Here is a 16539-nt window from a genome sequence, read left to right on the forward strand (position 1 = left end):
ACTCAATTTTGCTAATCTGAGGAGAGAGATTTTATGATAGAATGCAAGCAGAAGTAAATAATGTTTTAGCTGGCAACCATTTTCAGTGTTAAGTGTATAGTTAATGGAACTAAAATAATGATGCAAGGTTTCATGAAGAGGACAACAGAGTAAGGCTTTAAGGATGAGAAAAAATTTGGCAGAAAAGCAAAGAGAGATTTCAGCTGGAAGTACAACAGAAGTAAAGCCACAAAAATAAGAATTAGAGCAATATGTGAAAAGGAAGAACATTAATTACTACCTAATAATTATACTTAAAACAGTATCCCCATTCTTCATGATTTAGACTTCTAAAAGGTCCTTCAAATATTTCCTGTAAATTATAAACGTGTCTGTAACCTTCAGAATGACCATACTGCTTACTTCTGTGAGATGTTTATGACCAATCAAAAACATGATAAAACAAAAGCACAGAAAATAACTGTCATTCAGCAAGTTAGTTTTCACTAGTCACAGACAATCTTACTGAATCTAAAAAAAGGAGATTCACTAACTGGTCTTGTCACCTATCTATGTTGTGACTGATATACAGAAATCTGCAGATTTGCAAATTATTCACTAAAAAGGCTCATCACTTCAATTCTCAATTTGCCTTCAGGTGGTTCTGAAGGTCTCAAGGATATTATTCAGTTGACATCAAGGGCTCTAGTATTTTTCTTCAGTGGATACAAATTCTAAAATTTCTGACTAACACCATTTATTGAAAAGTGGTTTTGGTGTTTTTCCATTTTTTAAATTTGGTAATATGTATCAGAACTTCTGGTCAAATGATGTAAATATCTACTGTCCATAAACTGAATGGATATAAATCTGCAAAGTCAAAGAAACTTGATGTTTAGTTAACCTGTGCAGCATCATGCAGAAATACATGCTTTTCACTTTTGTAGACTTTTGGTAGACCTCAATTACAACTTTCCAGAGTACCTAAAAGTCTAGTGACCCCAGACCGGGCGCCACAGGTAATCAGTTCATTGTGCTATTCATTCTGTCTAACTCAAGTCAAACAATCTGAATCTGTATTCTCTCAACTCCGTCATTTTCACTTCAATTGATTTTGAAAGGTCCTACCTGTTCCTGTTCTTTTTAAATTTATTTATTTATTTTAGGGGGAGCGGGTGAGAGAAAGAGAGTGCATGTGCATGAGTACATGAGTATGGGGAGAGGCAGAGGGGAAGGAGACTCCCTGATGAGTGGGGAGCCCCATATAGGGCCCCATCTCAGGATGGGGAGATCACAACCCCAGCTGAAACTCAGTCATACATTCAATGGACTGAGCCACCCAGGTGCCCCTGTGTTCTATTAGAAAGGACAAATCTCTTTCCTAGTTCTAGCTATAGAAATGTTTCACTACTTTAAAAAATAAAATGATTCACATTTAGTTGAAATTTTACATTTGTAGTTTAAGTCTGGCCAGAAATTTTGGTACAACCCAGACAACCATTAAGCTAAGACATGACTGCTTCAAACTCTGAATACCATTTCTGATCTGGGGGCTCTCATAGGTAAGCGTATCATAGGTTAACAGCCAAGCCTTGAAACCCGTAATGTTGCGAATCAACAAAATTCAAAACCACTAGTTGAGGCTGGAAATACTTTTCCTGTATAATAAATTCTTATACTAGCATTTGCTACAATTTAATTTAAACTGTAATGAAAGTAGCTTAATTACAACTCTAGACTTAGTAATATTAATTGCTGAGCTTTTAATGGGAAAGATAATCCCCATAAATTATGAAGAAGTTAAAAGGAAATAGCAGATGAGAACATTTACCTTCAAGCGAAGTAAATTATAAAATAAAGCAGTAAATTTACTCTTATGTCTTTTGTGTAAAATGACATCTGAGAATATAATTATATTCCTAGGGATCCATTCTCTTGCTTCTTCTGTACTGCAAAGCTCCTGATCACTTACCAATTATTCATTAAGCATCTTAGCAGAATTTTAAGGAGATTATCTGAGTTAGACCCTGAAACAGGTTTTTCATTCACCAAAGCAATCCTTCTTGGCCATACCAGAGAATAGCAAAGATGCAGACCTCCCCTAACTGATCTAGGCAACAAGGCCTCATCACTCTAAAACCACACTACTAATCCAGTAAGAGAGGTTCCTACCCCCTCTTTAGATTAGCTGTTCTGTGCATATTAAGTCTACCTGCATTAAGGGACCAGGACTTGGCCCAAAATAAGCTTTGCACAATAGGCTAATTGCTATTCAAATTTTTCTCCCCGGTAGCATGAATAGTCAAGGGTGTTCCTTTTGTAAAAATGCCAATGGAAAAGGTATCAAACAAGATCAAGTTAAAAGGCAAATACACTTACACACACACATACACATACACACATTTTAAAATGTTTTCTCCGAAAGATCTAGTTAAAAGGCAAGAGAAAAGTCTTTTGAAATACTAGAATTCAAACTTGGAATATCACATAAAAAGTTCAAAGTTAAAGGACAAGGAGAGAGATGGAAACCTATGCATAGGAATTATTTTCTTTCTGCCTTCCAAATAAACATAAAATTAATTTCCCTTCAATTTATAAAAAACAATAATAACCTTCAGTATAAAAGTTACATATTCCATATTTAATTCTGAAATGTTCATTAAATATCTTTTGCAGGTATCTATTTATATAAATATTATTTCAGAAAAACTTCCAAGGAATCGTTATGTTGCCAATTCCAAAAGATGAAAAAAATGAAGACTAAGAGAATGTCAGGTTAACATATGAATATAAATAAAGGGCAATGCATATGTAATATCAGTCGTTCTCCCAAATCTTCGTATGGATTTTAACACAAGAACTGAAATTGACATAACTGAAATAAATCCATACACAATTGTTAACTATTAATGTGAGAGAATCAATTTATCCTCCAACAGCCCATTTCCTATTCCCTTAATATTTCCACAAAGTATATGCCATGGAAACAGTAGTCCACAGAATGTATTTCATGGAAAAAGGTTCTGTTGCTAAATAAATCTGGATGACTCTGTACACTTTGACTTCTCCTGGGATTCACAATGCACACAAGTATATTAAGGTCTGAGAAGTCCTAGGGAAAAAAAAAAGCCTGCTTATTTCACTTAATCAGCTTTTCCTATACATATTTAACAATAAAGCCCTTTGCTGAAAACAATGCTTGTAACTAGTATTTCATAGAGCATATTTGAAGGAAATGGGCTTCTCCAATATTTCCAGAACTGTCACATAGTACCTCCACTTTGTACCAAGATTAAAAACATCTCTACTTAGATGTTTTTATATTTGCTCCTCAGATGTTACTGTTGTCAAATCTTCTAGGTGAGTAAAAACTATTTTATCTCTTTCAGGACTACTGATGTAATGAATTCTCCTTTGTACTTACCTTTCTATAATGCTTGTCACTTTCAGATCCATGATCTGTTGCTCTAAATGCTGTTTCTCCCGGTGAACCTTAAAGATAAATATGTAGTCCTTTAAATTCTCCATTGCTGTCAAAAGCCCAAATTCCAACTTATTTTAAAGGCAAGTAGATTTTTAGAGCAAAAATCACTTTTTTGAAAATTAAAAGCTATTCCTATTTTATGGAACATACTGGTAACCTATGCAAAAAAAAAAAAAAAAAACCCAAAAAACCTTTTTAAATATTACAGGACAAGTTTTTAAAATTCCACTGAAATTTTCAATTAAAAAAAAAGAAGACAATATTTGATAAGGATTATTTTCCATGAGAGTACTTACAGCTCAGCCATTTACCACTGCCATTACAGACCACAGATAGTAACAAAATAAATTTAAAATGTCAACTGTGACAGGACAGATGAGACAAACTAAAATTACTTTTCATTTCAATTATCAGAAACAATCAAATCAAGTGATATTTTGAGAAAATATTTTGGTTAGGCAGTAATAGTTTTAATCTTATAGATACATACTTAGGAATTTTAGTTTTACTGCAAAATAATTATTTCATTATTTTCTCCTGTAAGATAAAGAATTTGCCCAATATAGTTCTGGAGTTTTAAAATTCAGCATAAGCAGCATAAATTTGGTCTGCAATTTTATTTGCAACTAGTTTATTAGAAGCATTTAAAAGGCATGTTAAGGTCAGCAAAAATGTCTGTTTACACACCTAACAAGAGAAGTAGGTCAGAAGCTCCTATGACTTCACTAACCAATTTGTGACCTGTGAAAAACCAGCAAAAGGGGAAATAGAAATGTAAAATTTGACAGGAATGAGCAAACAAGTATGTCTGAGATCTCAGAGTTATATCACGATAGGGCATGAATTGGGCAAATACAACAGGATTAACCTCAATAAATTCCACTCATTATGGTCCGTCATAATTAAGTTTGTCTTAAAGTCACCAAATTGGTTCTAACCAATTATGAAAAGCAAGCACATAGGAAGTCTCATCTACTTGTCAGGAACAAGAAATACTTTTTCCCTCATTGACTAAAGCCAAGCATGTTTAAACTCTTACAAATTTTCATTTTTGTTGCACTAACCAAAATTTAAAACCAATAAGCACCAAAACTTTGTCTTTTTTTCAAAAACCTGTTTTTCATTTGTACTAAATGTTTTCATTTAAAAGACTGGAATCAACAATGAATATATCTCAGTACTTTTCCTTCAGGGTTTCTGACATTTTAAGTGAGATCAAATAGGTCCATCCTTACCTGTGGTGAAAAAGTCCTTCAATAAGCTGAGGCTTTCAACAATCTTATCAAAGTCAGGTGCCAATTTTGCAAGGTCCTCTGAATTAGGAAGTGCTTTTCTAATTTTCTCTGGAGAAGACAAAAAAAAAAAATTCTCAAAATAAGAATTTCACTATTAAAACATTTATAAAATTTAAATAATACTGTACATAAGTGTCTGCATTTTTCATCCTATTACAACCACAACTGCTACATGTATCTGGAACAATGTGTAATTCTGAGAATATTCCATGAGCCATGAAATTTGTTTAAAAAGACTCACCGAATGTCTGGCTTAGATGGACAGCTTTGATCTATAAGTTAAATGCCTTAAAGCAAGCAGGAAATTAACAAGGTTAACACTGTATTGGAATCAGAGGTAGTTTTAAGGATAAAGTCACAGTGAAGAGGCCAAGAATCAAAAAAAGGGAAAACGCCTCCTGTAACACCTGGTCCAAACTCAAAAAAAGTAATGAAATCTCAGTTCAAGTTCAGAAACAGAGTTCCATTACTTTTCTCTGTCCTTTCACAGACTTTCTGAAAATTCACACTTGTTACCATTTAGAAATAACTGTCTATGAGCCCAAGGCAAGCTTTGGTTTTATTTTTGCTAGCTTCATTTATAAAATGGTCAGAGCACTTTTGTTTACAACTTTATAGTATCTTCTGAATTAGGATAGGCTTATCTTCTCTGCAGAAGACCAAAACACATAAATATTCTCAAAATAAGGATATATGTCAGATATTGTTCTAGTGCTATAAAAGCATTCACCTGTTTAATCTTCATAGCAACCCTACAAAACAGTTATCATCAACTCCACTTTACAGGTGAGGGACTGAGCCACTGAGGTTAAGTAGCTGGACCTGTGCACACAGCAAACAAGTGGGGAGTCAAGCTTCAAGCCTAGCCAGGCCAGCTTCAGAATCCAGGTCCTCAGCCCCATACTGTGGTACTGGCAAATACATCAAAGTCGAAAGCTCTCCACATGAATATTGGAAAAATACTCAAAGAATACTTCAAATTCCTGCAGGTTCCTCTGTCAATGCAGCACAGTTTTCTCTTTAAGGAAATGCCATGTGAGTAAGTACACAGAGAAATTAATTCTACCCCTATATACACCTAGGCTAAGAAATTAGACAAAGTCTAAAAATAGAGGCTGAGGAAAATAATTTCATTCAAAAAAATTTTTTTTAATTACTCTAACTTTATCTTGGCACTCAGAACTATCAAATATCCTTTTTTCTCATTTACCCATTATAGAAAAAGGGGAACAGTAGCTGACTATGGGGAGAAATTACTCTGGACACATAGCAGACTTTAAGGGACCTGGTTACAAGAAGTGGAGGTAAACAAGGCAGCTAGTCAAAATTAACTAGTTAGGTGGGTCACGGTGCATCTGTTTTGGGTAATAATACAAAACACTGAAAGTGATGTCTAGAAGGCTGCTTAGCTGACAAATCTGTTAGTTAGCAAAAGATAAAAAATGAAAGCCTATGTTCACTATGGCTCTAAAATATCAACCACACACACAGATTAGCTGCAACTGAAAGAACATGTGAGAGTGATGGGTGAGGGCATTATTTTTTTTTAAACAATTTTTTCTCTGATATTCTATTACGTCTACCATTCAAATAAAACTGCTACACAGCTCACGAGGTAAGAAAATCTCAATACCACTATTTCTCTTTCCCAAAGATACGACCAAGAAACATGTTTTAATGTTGATGATACAGACCTAAATCGATATACTCATCAATTTCCCACACAATGTCAGGCACAATCCATTTATAATCACTAAGGTCAGGTATCATATCTTTCCACTGATCAAAAGTCTAAAAGAAAAGAAAGTATGCCAATCAAATGCTCTGAATGTCATACAAAAATAGAGAAAAACTACCTTAAATTATCTAATTAAAACATGCTAATCTACTAAAAATGATGTATTATGTACAAATATTTTAGAAACAAAGTAGCCTTGGCGCTTCTAAAAATAAATTAGTTGGCAAGCATATAAAATATGTAAATGTTCCTTTACAAAATACGGAAAATGTAAAAATTCAAAAGACAGTCTTATTTTAAACAGGTTTCATGATTTGGCTTTAAACAACACTGCAGAACAGAAGACAAACCAGGGGTCATGACACCTTGCCTCTACTCTCAAAGCTGCCAAAAAGTGGTTGTGTTAGCATGCCACCTACTTTCTTGTCTGAGCTACTAAGTGGCAAGCTGAAAATCAAACCTAGGTACCTCACTCCAGCCCAATGCTCCTTCCATTAGGGCCATTCTGATCTCTTATAAGTATAACCAAGATTCAGAGAGCAGTTTTCTATTAGCATCATTAAAACAACTTAGCACATGGTAGAGATACACAATACATTTTAAAATATCAAATTATAGTCTATTGCACTAAAGAAAAATGATTTGTGCTTTAAACCCTTCAAATAATCATGCTAAAAAAACTAAAAAAACAATGGAAATGAGACTCACCTTTTTGGCTGTATAGCCACCCCCAACAGCAGATCCTAGTATGAGATAGCGAAGTTTTAAGAGTCTTGCAGCTAATCTCGCTGGCCAAAAATTCCTGCGTGGCTGGAAGCCATATTTAATTGGAGAAAGTTTCAATTTACGTAAGGGAAGGTTAGTTAAAGAGGAGAACTGATGAAATGACGTCCTGAATTGGGGTCTTTGAAGCTTTAAGGTAGGATGATGTGAATGATAAATGCTTCGTGAAACCAGATGCAGTTTTTGTAGTGGTAAGCTTCGTTTGACTCCAGAGCTATGTTTCACTAAGGACTGGCAGACCTCACTAAAAAAAAAAAAAAAAAAAAGCATGGGACAAAGATCAGACTGGGTAACAGTGCAAAGGAAATGATTAAAAAAAAAAAAAGAGCAATATGTACAAGAGAAAACACACCTGCGGGCACGTGTCCAAACCCACTATGTCGAACCGCACCTCGCATTTACTAACCATTTATTACACGCCAGGCACTGCTGCATGCAGCATGCGTTACCTCCTTTAACTCTGCTAAAAATCCTGTGGTGAAAATACTAGTATTACCTCCATCCTACCAATGAGAAAAGGTGGCACACACACATAAATAACTTGCCCAAGTCCACACAGATAGGATTCAAACCCAAGAGCTGGGCTCCAGAGCCTGTCCTCTCATTTACTTCTTTTATTAACTGCTATTTGCTGTCAGTAAAACTGGAAAACAAAATGAATGCAAACCTGCTTTTAAGCACAAAAATTCCAACAGCTTAGAATACCTATTCTTTGGCCTCTCCTCTAGGTCTCAGGATCCTGAGACAGCCCAGGGATAGAAATTAAGGAAAAATCATTAACTCTATATAAGGCACCTGACTGAAAGTTTCTGAGTAGAATAAATTAATTAAAGAGTAATGAAAGAAGATACTAAAAGCAATGTGCAACCATCTGAATATTTGTGTCCTCCCGCAATTTATATATGGAAGCCAAATTCTCAACATGAAGTATTTGGAGGTGAGGCCTTTGGGAGGTAATTTGTTTTGTATGTGGTCATGGACACGGAGCCCCTGTGTTGGGACTGGTGCCCTTATAAGGAAGTGAAGGGCACAGATCTCTCTGTCCCCTCTTTCTTGTGAGGTCACAAAAAGATGATGCCTGACTATGAGCCAGGAAGAGAGTCCTCACCATACACCAAATATGCTGGCACCTTGATCCTGGAGCCCTCAGCCACCAATAACTGTGAGAAATAAATGTTTACTGTTGAAGCCACCCAGTTTTTGGTAATTTGGGGAGTGATAAGGTGACTGTATATCAGTTGTGCAGATATAAGGGAACACGCTGGAGTGAGTTGAGGTGGCAGCACTGAAAAAGGAAAGACAGATACCAGAATGATGGACTAGACATGGGAATCAAGGGAAGAAGCAAATAGTAATGCTGACATTTTTGCTGGGAGACTAACATTACCACTTACAGATATTTAAAAAAAAAAAAAAAATCAAGAGCCTAACCAATTGGGTTGGGGGGAGTAGCCCACGGTTCCATAATATTTATCTCAAACTTCTTTTAGCTCTATTCTTACAGCCACTTAGTGTTTTGAGCCAGATAAACTTCGGTTCCATTATAGTTTCACTGCTTAGGTGTGCAGTCAAGGGCAAATTATGAACGTGCCAAAGGCTCAGTTTTTAAAAATCTGTTAAAATGGGATAATAGCTACATCAGAGTTATTGTCAATAATCACTAATCTAGGTTATCTTCTTCTCAGACCATAATCCCCTTCACTACAACCATCTTTGATCCTAGTGGAAGAACCAAGGCATGGATCCTTCTATCTTCTTTTTAACCTATTAGTCTCTACCTTATCTATTTACCTACTTACCCACCTTATAAATAGTTCATAGTTCATAGTTCACAGTTTCAATGACTCTTTTGCAAATAGCAAATAGTCTAAACTCAATTGCCCTCTGGCTTTTTGTTACACTTGTCTGGCAAAATACAAACCCTATATGAACCTCATCACTTTAAGGCTGTACCAAGGGAATGAAGCAGTACTGAAGAAAACTGCACAGACATCTCACCAAGAATGCCTGACAATCCTACTTTGTTTACCAGTCCATTGTTCTACTCTCTGATAGGACCATTTCGGATGTTTTCCCCCCTCCTCGACCCTCCCATATTCTCCCTATACTTCCTGCAATTTTCTGGAGAAAATGGAAGCCATCTGAAGGAGACACGCTGTTGCTTCCTTGCTTCCTATTGCATCTACGCCCACCCTCCTCTAGCTGCCCCCCCAATCCCCGGAGCCCTGAACCCTGAGTCCTGTAAGATTACAGTAAGTACTCCTCTTCCCTTCAAAGGCAACTCCCTCTGTTTCCTCTGAATTCTTTCTGCCTTTTTAGGAATCACTAGTCAAGTCTCTCCCAATTTAATGAAGAGATGGAAAAAAACCTCCAGTTCCCTGCTCTAGCTATTCTATTAAAAGCCAAACCAACCTGATTTCCATTTGTATCACTTCACTGAAACAGCCCTTACTGAGTGTCCTGATGCCTTCCAATGGGCATTTGTTTTTTCAATTCTCATTTTCTTTCTCTCAGCAATATCTGACCCCTCCTTGCAGGAACTCCTTTACACCAAAAGTTGCTAGCTTTACCCCTACTCACTGGCCACTCTTTTTCAAGCACCTCTTCCCCAACTATCCCTCCCCCCCTTTTTGATTTATTTATTTTAGAGAGCTTGTGAGCATGGAGGGTGGGGGGCAGAGGGAGAGGGAAAGAGAATCCCAAGCAGACTCCCCAGTGAGCATACAGCCCAACATGGGCTTGATCCTAGGACCCAGAGACCACCCCTCCAGGCAAAATCAAGAATCAGATGCTCAACCAACTGAGCCACCGAGGCACCCCTTCCCAACTACCTTTTAAATGTTGGGAGTTCATGGGACTCAGATGTAAAGTCACTTTTCTTCTCATTCTATTCACTCTTCCTAGCTAATCTTATCTACACCCATTTCCTCAATTACCATATACATATTCATGTTTCTCCAAACTTCTATGTCTAATACAAATAGTTAAGTTCCAGACCCTTGTGTCCAACTGCCTACTGAACATCACCCCTTAGATACCAAAAAGTACCCCAAATGTCCAAATTCAAATTCATGATATCTTTCCTCCCTCCCCCAAACCCAGACCCTCTCTAGTACTTCCTGTATCAGGAAATGGCAAAAACATCTGTCCAGCAGTTGCACAAGCCACAAGCTTGGGGCTCATTCTTGATACCTTCTTCATCCTCAAGTTCTACTTCCAACACAGATCTTGAAGCTTCCATTTATCCCGTCTCCACTACCAGGGTTCCTTACCTGGGCTGCTGTAACAGTCCTGACTGCGGTGTTCTCCACAGCACAATCAGAACACTCTTCTGAAATGTGAATCTGATCGCTGTCACGAACCTGCATAAATCTCAATGCCTCCTCCTACATTCAGAATAAAATCCAAACTCTCCATGGTCTGGTCCTGCCTCTCTCCCTCTCACCTCCCAGTTCCACCCAGACCAGTTTTCATCTAGCTCCTCAACTGTGCCATACTCCTTCCCACCTCAAGGCCCTGATACCCACTGTGCCTGGACAAACTCTTCTACCTACTTAACTCCCATTACTCCTGTTAACTCTGGTCACAAATGGTTTCACCTCAGCATTCCCTCCTCTCCTGGAACCTACATTCTCCCATCCAAGTACTAACCAGGCCCGGTCCTGCTTAGCTTGGAACCTACATTCTAATTCGAGTCCCTTGCTATAGTTCTTAGCTTCTTCAGTGCACATAAAATTGGTATTAAATAACAGTGTAATTATTGGATTAATATTTGTCTCTACCAGTAAAATGCAATCTTCATAAAGCCAGGGTGGTCCTGTTTTACTTTTCACTGTATTTCTAAAGCCTAGTCCAGTGCTTCACAAGTAGTAGATGCTTAATAAATTCACTGAATGAACATATGTAATTGGGACAATAGCGAAAACAAAATAAAAGGTGAAAGAACCTAGCAATGACCATAGAGTAAGTACTCAATAAATGTCATTTCAACATTAACCACACTAACCTCTACTAATGTATCGGTGAGTACACTGTATCCCTCAAAAGTTTGCTTTTTACAAAAAAGGAGTTAATCCAAATATATATCCAAAACAGATAAAGACCCAAGTAGTCCTACTGCTAAGATACTATTATAAAGTTTGAGTTTAATAAATGCTTGAAAGGAATTCATGGAAATTAAAGCTGTAATAGTCAATTAAAAAAAATGAATAGCAACACCAAAAAATGCATTAAGGAAACTCCTGGGAACGTAGAACATAAAGATAAAAGGTGGAAACCATGAGAAAAAAGTGACTCAGAGAACTGGTATCCAAAGTGGGGATGTGTGTGGAATGTGTTTCAAAGGATACACAAAATAACTCACTGGGATTCAGGAAAAAGTACCAATGCTTCTAAATACAGTATTTTTTTGTATCTCATCTTTCAAGATTATGTAAGGGTAGAATTATAATGTAAATAATTAAGTAATACAGAGATATATGTAATTCAAAAATAAGTGTGTATATGCACATTTGTGGCATATGCCTACTATTTTTTTTAAAATATATGATAAGCACAGGTCATATTTTGCAAATCATGGACATACAGGGTCAATCTGAGAACACCAATCCATCTAACAGGAGTCTAAAAACAAAAAGAGGAAAAATGGAAGGAAGAAAATAAAGAAAACTGAAGAACTGAAGAAAGAATCTTTTTAACCGAAAGGCCCACTAGTACCAAGCCAGATTTGGGTGGGGGTGAGGGGGGACCCACACCTTTCTCAAGGACAAAGCCTTGAGAAATTAAAGATAAGGCCAAGATCCTGAAAGCTCCTCTGAAGGGAAAAACTGATACCTACAAAACCACAAAAATCAGATTGTCCTGAGAGTCTGTATTAGTAACAAAGGATGCTAGAAAAAATGTACCAATGCCTTTACTGTTCTGAAAAAGTATTTTGAATATAGACTTCTATATTTGGCCAAACTAAAAATCAATGTGATGCAGAACAACCACCCTCCATGATTCCCGAAATCATGTATTCTCTCTCATCTCTCATCTCTTTTAACTATATAACATCTCCTAATACGAATTCTTTTTTCAACAAATTTACACAAACATTTATTGCACCTAAATAAATGTTGGTCACTATCTTATTTGTCAGTGAGTATGTATTTATATACCTTATATCAAAAAATGTTTATGTTCCGATCTGCTTAAGAATGGGAATTTAAATGTACTCCTTCATAACAAACATACAGAAGAAATACAGCAAAAGACAAACTCCAGAGCTTGAGGCTTCTAACCTTCCACATATCCTCTTCTGCAAGAAAGCTAAACTGTGCTATCAACATAAAACACTTTCAAGCCATGACTCTGTGGAGTCCATAATAACTTAATAAACAATTTAGCCCAACAGCATCCACCTGAATAAACAAATATCAGTTATTAATCAGTCTGTTAAGTTCAAATTTTAAAGTTTTCCTACATGTCTCAATTGTTCCAATGAAGCATGCTCTTTTCTGCAAAGCTTTTCCCCTTTTTATTTGAATGACATTAGGTATGTTTCTCCAGGAAACAGGGAGGAGTATAAATAAAAAGGTAGTAAATAATTTACTGCAGTATCAAGAGCTGTGGATTTACTCAGAAACTCAAATTCCATAAAATGAGAAATAACTATCCAATTATTCCAACTGACTATAACTACTGTATGTCATCCAGTTCTAAATTTAGACTCAACCTTCATAAAAAAATGGATACCATTCCTTATAAAAACTATAAATTATCCACACTCTTTAAACAATGGTATGAAAAAAATTCAAGACAGGTGTTGAGAGGCTAATTCCGGAAAACCAAGTTCTTTCAACCTTATTTGATGCATATTACTTCTTATCAACAGACTGCAACAATAAGTTAAGCCTGAAAGTATCTAAGGATATTAGAACACAAATACATTTAAAGATAAAGTCAAATTTAAAGCTTATTAAAATGTATATAGTAACCCACAGAAATGAAAAGATCCTAAGACTTTTTTTACTTGGAATTAAACCAGGCCAGGGCAGCAATAACCATGTGATAAGAAAGTTGATGCTATATTCACCATTTTTCATCCAAAGCAAATCTTCCTCCCTAAACACTGAAAAGCTGCTATTGAGAGGGCATCTCTAATCACTATCTCCGACACTATTTGCGTCACTGCCCAGATCAGACTCCAAAGCAAGTCTATTCAGACGATTAGGACAATAGGCAGAGCCTCTTCACTCTGGGAGAAGAACGAGTACTCGCAAGAGCAACGTACACCTGTCGTGGAGGTAGAAGAAATAGTTGAAAGACGGAGAGGGGGACACATGAATAGAGCCAGGAGCCGGGAGGTAGAGGGCAGAAACAAGCAACCAGAGAGAGCGATAACAGCAAGGACAGAAAGGTGAAAGAGGCAGGGACAAAAGGACAACGGAGACAGGCCAAGAATGAAAAGAGCCCAGAATCTTCGAGTGGCACAGGACAGGAACAAGGACCAGTACTGCAGCCGGCACCTCAGGTAAGCCGGCTCAGGGCTCCTGTAACCACGGGTCCTCAAAAATATTGCGGAATCCTCCAACCTTCCTCCGCCTGACCCGAGAGTTACATGCATATTCTGGAGGCAGCGATGAAATAACTCGGCTTTTTGGAGGCCCCAGAAATAACGGGGCCAGGTCGGAGCCCACACTTACCAGGCCACGGCGGCCCGGTGTAGTCGCCACATCCCGCCGGCGAGGAGGTCACACAGGCGCCTGCAGGGCCACGCGGGAGCCCGGGTGTCAGCCCCCGTCCGGCCCTTGCTCCAGGAATGACCCAAGAAGAAGCCCTCTGCAACAAGGGCACAGAGCTGCCGCTGCGGCCCTCCCAATGGCGCATGGACTTCCGCGAGAGCCCGCCCGGCACCCGTACTCGGTCCGTCAGAAAAACAAGCACCCTCCCATCCTTCCTAGGAGGGCAGCACAAACGGTCCGCGGAGGAGTAGTGCTCTCGCTCAGAGACTCCAGAGGAAATACTTTCCGCTTCCCCTCACCCTTTCCCTCCCTCTTCGTTTCCGGGTTGGAATTAACGAAATTTGAGTTGCCCTGGTCAAAGATTTGGAGAGGGAAGAAGTTGAAAGTTCAACAGGGACTGGCGGAGTGTAGGGCGAAGAAAGCGGGTTGATAAATTCTCACTAGGTGGCTATCGGCTACGGATTTAAGAAAATTTAGTCCGGGAGGGGGGGCATGGAGTAGTACCAAATGAATACAGTGATAGGGTAATAGAATAATAAAAGCCAGTGGTTGCCAGTGGATTGTTCGGTGTCCTTGTTTACAAAGCACTTTCAGAGCAATCCTGGGAAGCAAGAGGAGTCCTGGATTGGTTAAGTGCTTTAGGATCCTCTGAAGGGCACATCTGAGAAGGGCTCGGATGAGCAGCTGTGGGTTTGGAGTAAGTTTGTGCACTTTATAAAAGCATCGAAAATGATTTTTTTCCCCATTCACTTTTTTTAAAAAAAGATTTTATTTATTTATTTGACAGAGAGAGATCACAAGTCGATAGACAGGCAGGCAGAGAGAGAGAGAGGGAAGCAGGCTCCCCGCCGAGCAGAGAGCCCAATGCGGGGCTCGATCCTAGGACCCTGAGATCATGACCTGAGCGGAAGGCAGAGGCTTTAACCTGAGCCACCCAGGCGCCCCCCAACATTCCAAACTAAATGCTGAAGTCCAGTGGCCACTGATAATATGGAACTGTCAGAGTCTTTGACACAAGCCATTTAAACAAATGAGTGGGATTAAAAGTCAAATGAAAGCCATTTAAAAAGTGAATGGGGAAGGGGCGCCTGGGTGGCTCAGTGGGTTAAGCCGCTGCCTTTGGCTCGGGTCATGATCTCGGGTCATGATCTCGGTTCATGATCTCGGGTCATGATCTCGGGGTCCTGGGATCTAGTCCCGCATTGGGCTCTCTGCTCGGCAGGGAGCCTGCTTCTTCCCTCTCTCTCTGCCTACTTGTGATATCTCTCTATCAAATAAATAAAATATTAAAAAAAAAAAAAAGAATGTTGGGTAACCAGCATTCTCCTTAGTTGGCTTCCCTTTCTAGGTTTTTAGGACATGACCTTTTCCTTTTTCTCCGGGATCCGCTACTCCCCATCCTCCTTTGCTAGTTCTTCCACTCCCAAAACTCTTGGTGTAGGAAGCTTCCAGATCGCAGAGATCCTGGACCCCTTTCCTTCTCTATCTTCATTCTCTTCCTACCTTATCTGAATCCGTTCTATGACTTTAAATACTGTTTTCCCTTAACACTCTGTGTTTTATGAGGAAATTGAGGCCCATAAAAGGATGTGGTCCATGAAAGGTAATAAATTCCATTGCTGGCTTAACCAAGACCAAAATCAAAGGGCCCTATTCCTCCTTCTTCACTTCAAGGGCACCCTCCCCCCACTCCTTTTCCCTTAATCACCAGAATCCTAAATTAGTATCCATCCATTCACAACAAAGCCAAGTATTAGACCCAGTCATTGCTAGTAAACTTCCCAAATGTAGGACTCTGGGGATTTTCTTTATTATATTTATTGTGGTGACTATTTTAATGGCAGGTCCAGTTAGGAACTTGCTATACTGACCTCTGCAAACTGTAGCTTTTCCAGGATTGCAGAGTTGTGCAAAACTCCTTTGTTACTGTTACTTCCCAGTTGTTTTTAAAAAATAAGAGAAACCAAATAATGGTAACCCCTCTCATATATGGGTTACCTTTACATTTCACAAAGCCCTTTTTTTTTTTTTTTTTTGCAATTCTATTTCTAGGCAGAAATGAATACTGAAACATTCCCACGTGTGCAAAGACAAAGGCATGATGTTTATTTTTGCATTGTATGAAATAGTGAAAGATTGGAATCTATATCATTAAAAGATAAACTGAGGCATAATAAAAATTGTAAACATTTATTTGATCAAAAATTGATTTGAATTAAGCAATGCCAAGCCAGAATTGATTAGGAGTGCTCCATCAACAGGAGCCAGGGACGAGACTTTTATAGAGAAGAAAGGGAAGCAAAAGCAAGGAAATTATTTGTTTGGCTAATAGCTTACATGATTGCCTTATTTGGGAAAGTCTAGTTAACTGTGATTGGTTGCCTTCTTTTTTTTTTTTAAATTTAAACATAATTAGCCAACATATGGTATACCATTTGTTTCAGATGTAGAGTTCAGTAATTCATCAGTATTGCTTTCTTAACCTTAGGCATTTATAGGCTTCCATTTTGGTTTGCTTAGTAGTCTGCCAAGGTA

General features: G+C 38.2%; 1 protein-coding gene across 5 annotated transcripts in view; it reads right to left on the reverse strand.

Annotated features, from left to right (window-relative positions):
* The window catches only part of OPA1 (OPA1 mitochondrial dynamin like GTPase), a 91201-nt gene extending 76989 nt beyond the window's left edge, over positions 1 to 14212 (reverse strand). Inside the window, exons 1-6 of one of the 5 annotated variants that reach the window (XM_046002095.1) lie at positions 13966 to 14212; positions 7205 to 7523; positions 6453 to 6549; positions 4699 to 4806; positions 4151 to 4204; positions 3404 to 3471 (exon numbers count right to left, since the gene is read on the reverse strand). In XM_046002095.1, the coding sequence (XP_045858051.1) occupies positions 3404 to 3471; positions 4151 to 4204; positions 4699 to 4806; positions 6453 to 6549; positions 7205 to 7523; positions 13966 to 13997 (678 nt within the window). In that variant the 5' untranslated portion in view covers positions 13998 to 14212. The remainder of the gene's footprint in view (positions 1 to 3403; positions 3472 to 4150; positions 4205 to 4698; positions 4807 to 6452; positions 6550 to 7204; positions 7524 to 13965) is intronic. The other 4 variants (XM_046002094.1, XM_046002097.1, XM_046002096.1 and 1 more) reach the window with 4 other exon arrangements.
* Positions 14213 to 16539: the final 2327 nt, after the last annotated feature.

This window comes from Meles meles, chromosome 4 (genome assembly GCF_922984935.1).
Source record: "Meles meles chromosome 4, mMelMel3.1 paternal haplotype, whole genome shotgun sequence".
Taxonomy (NCBI): Eukaryota; Metazoa; Chordata; class Mammalia; order Carnivora; family Mustelidae; genus Meles; species Meles meles.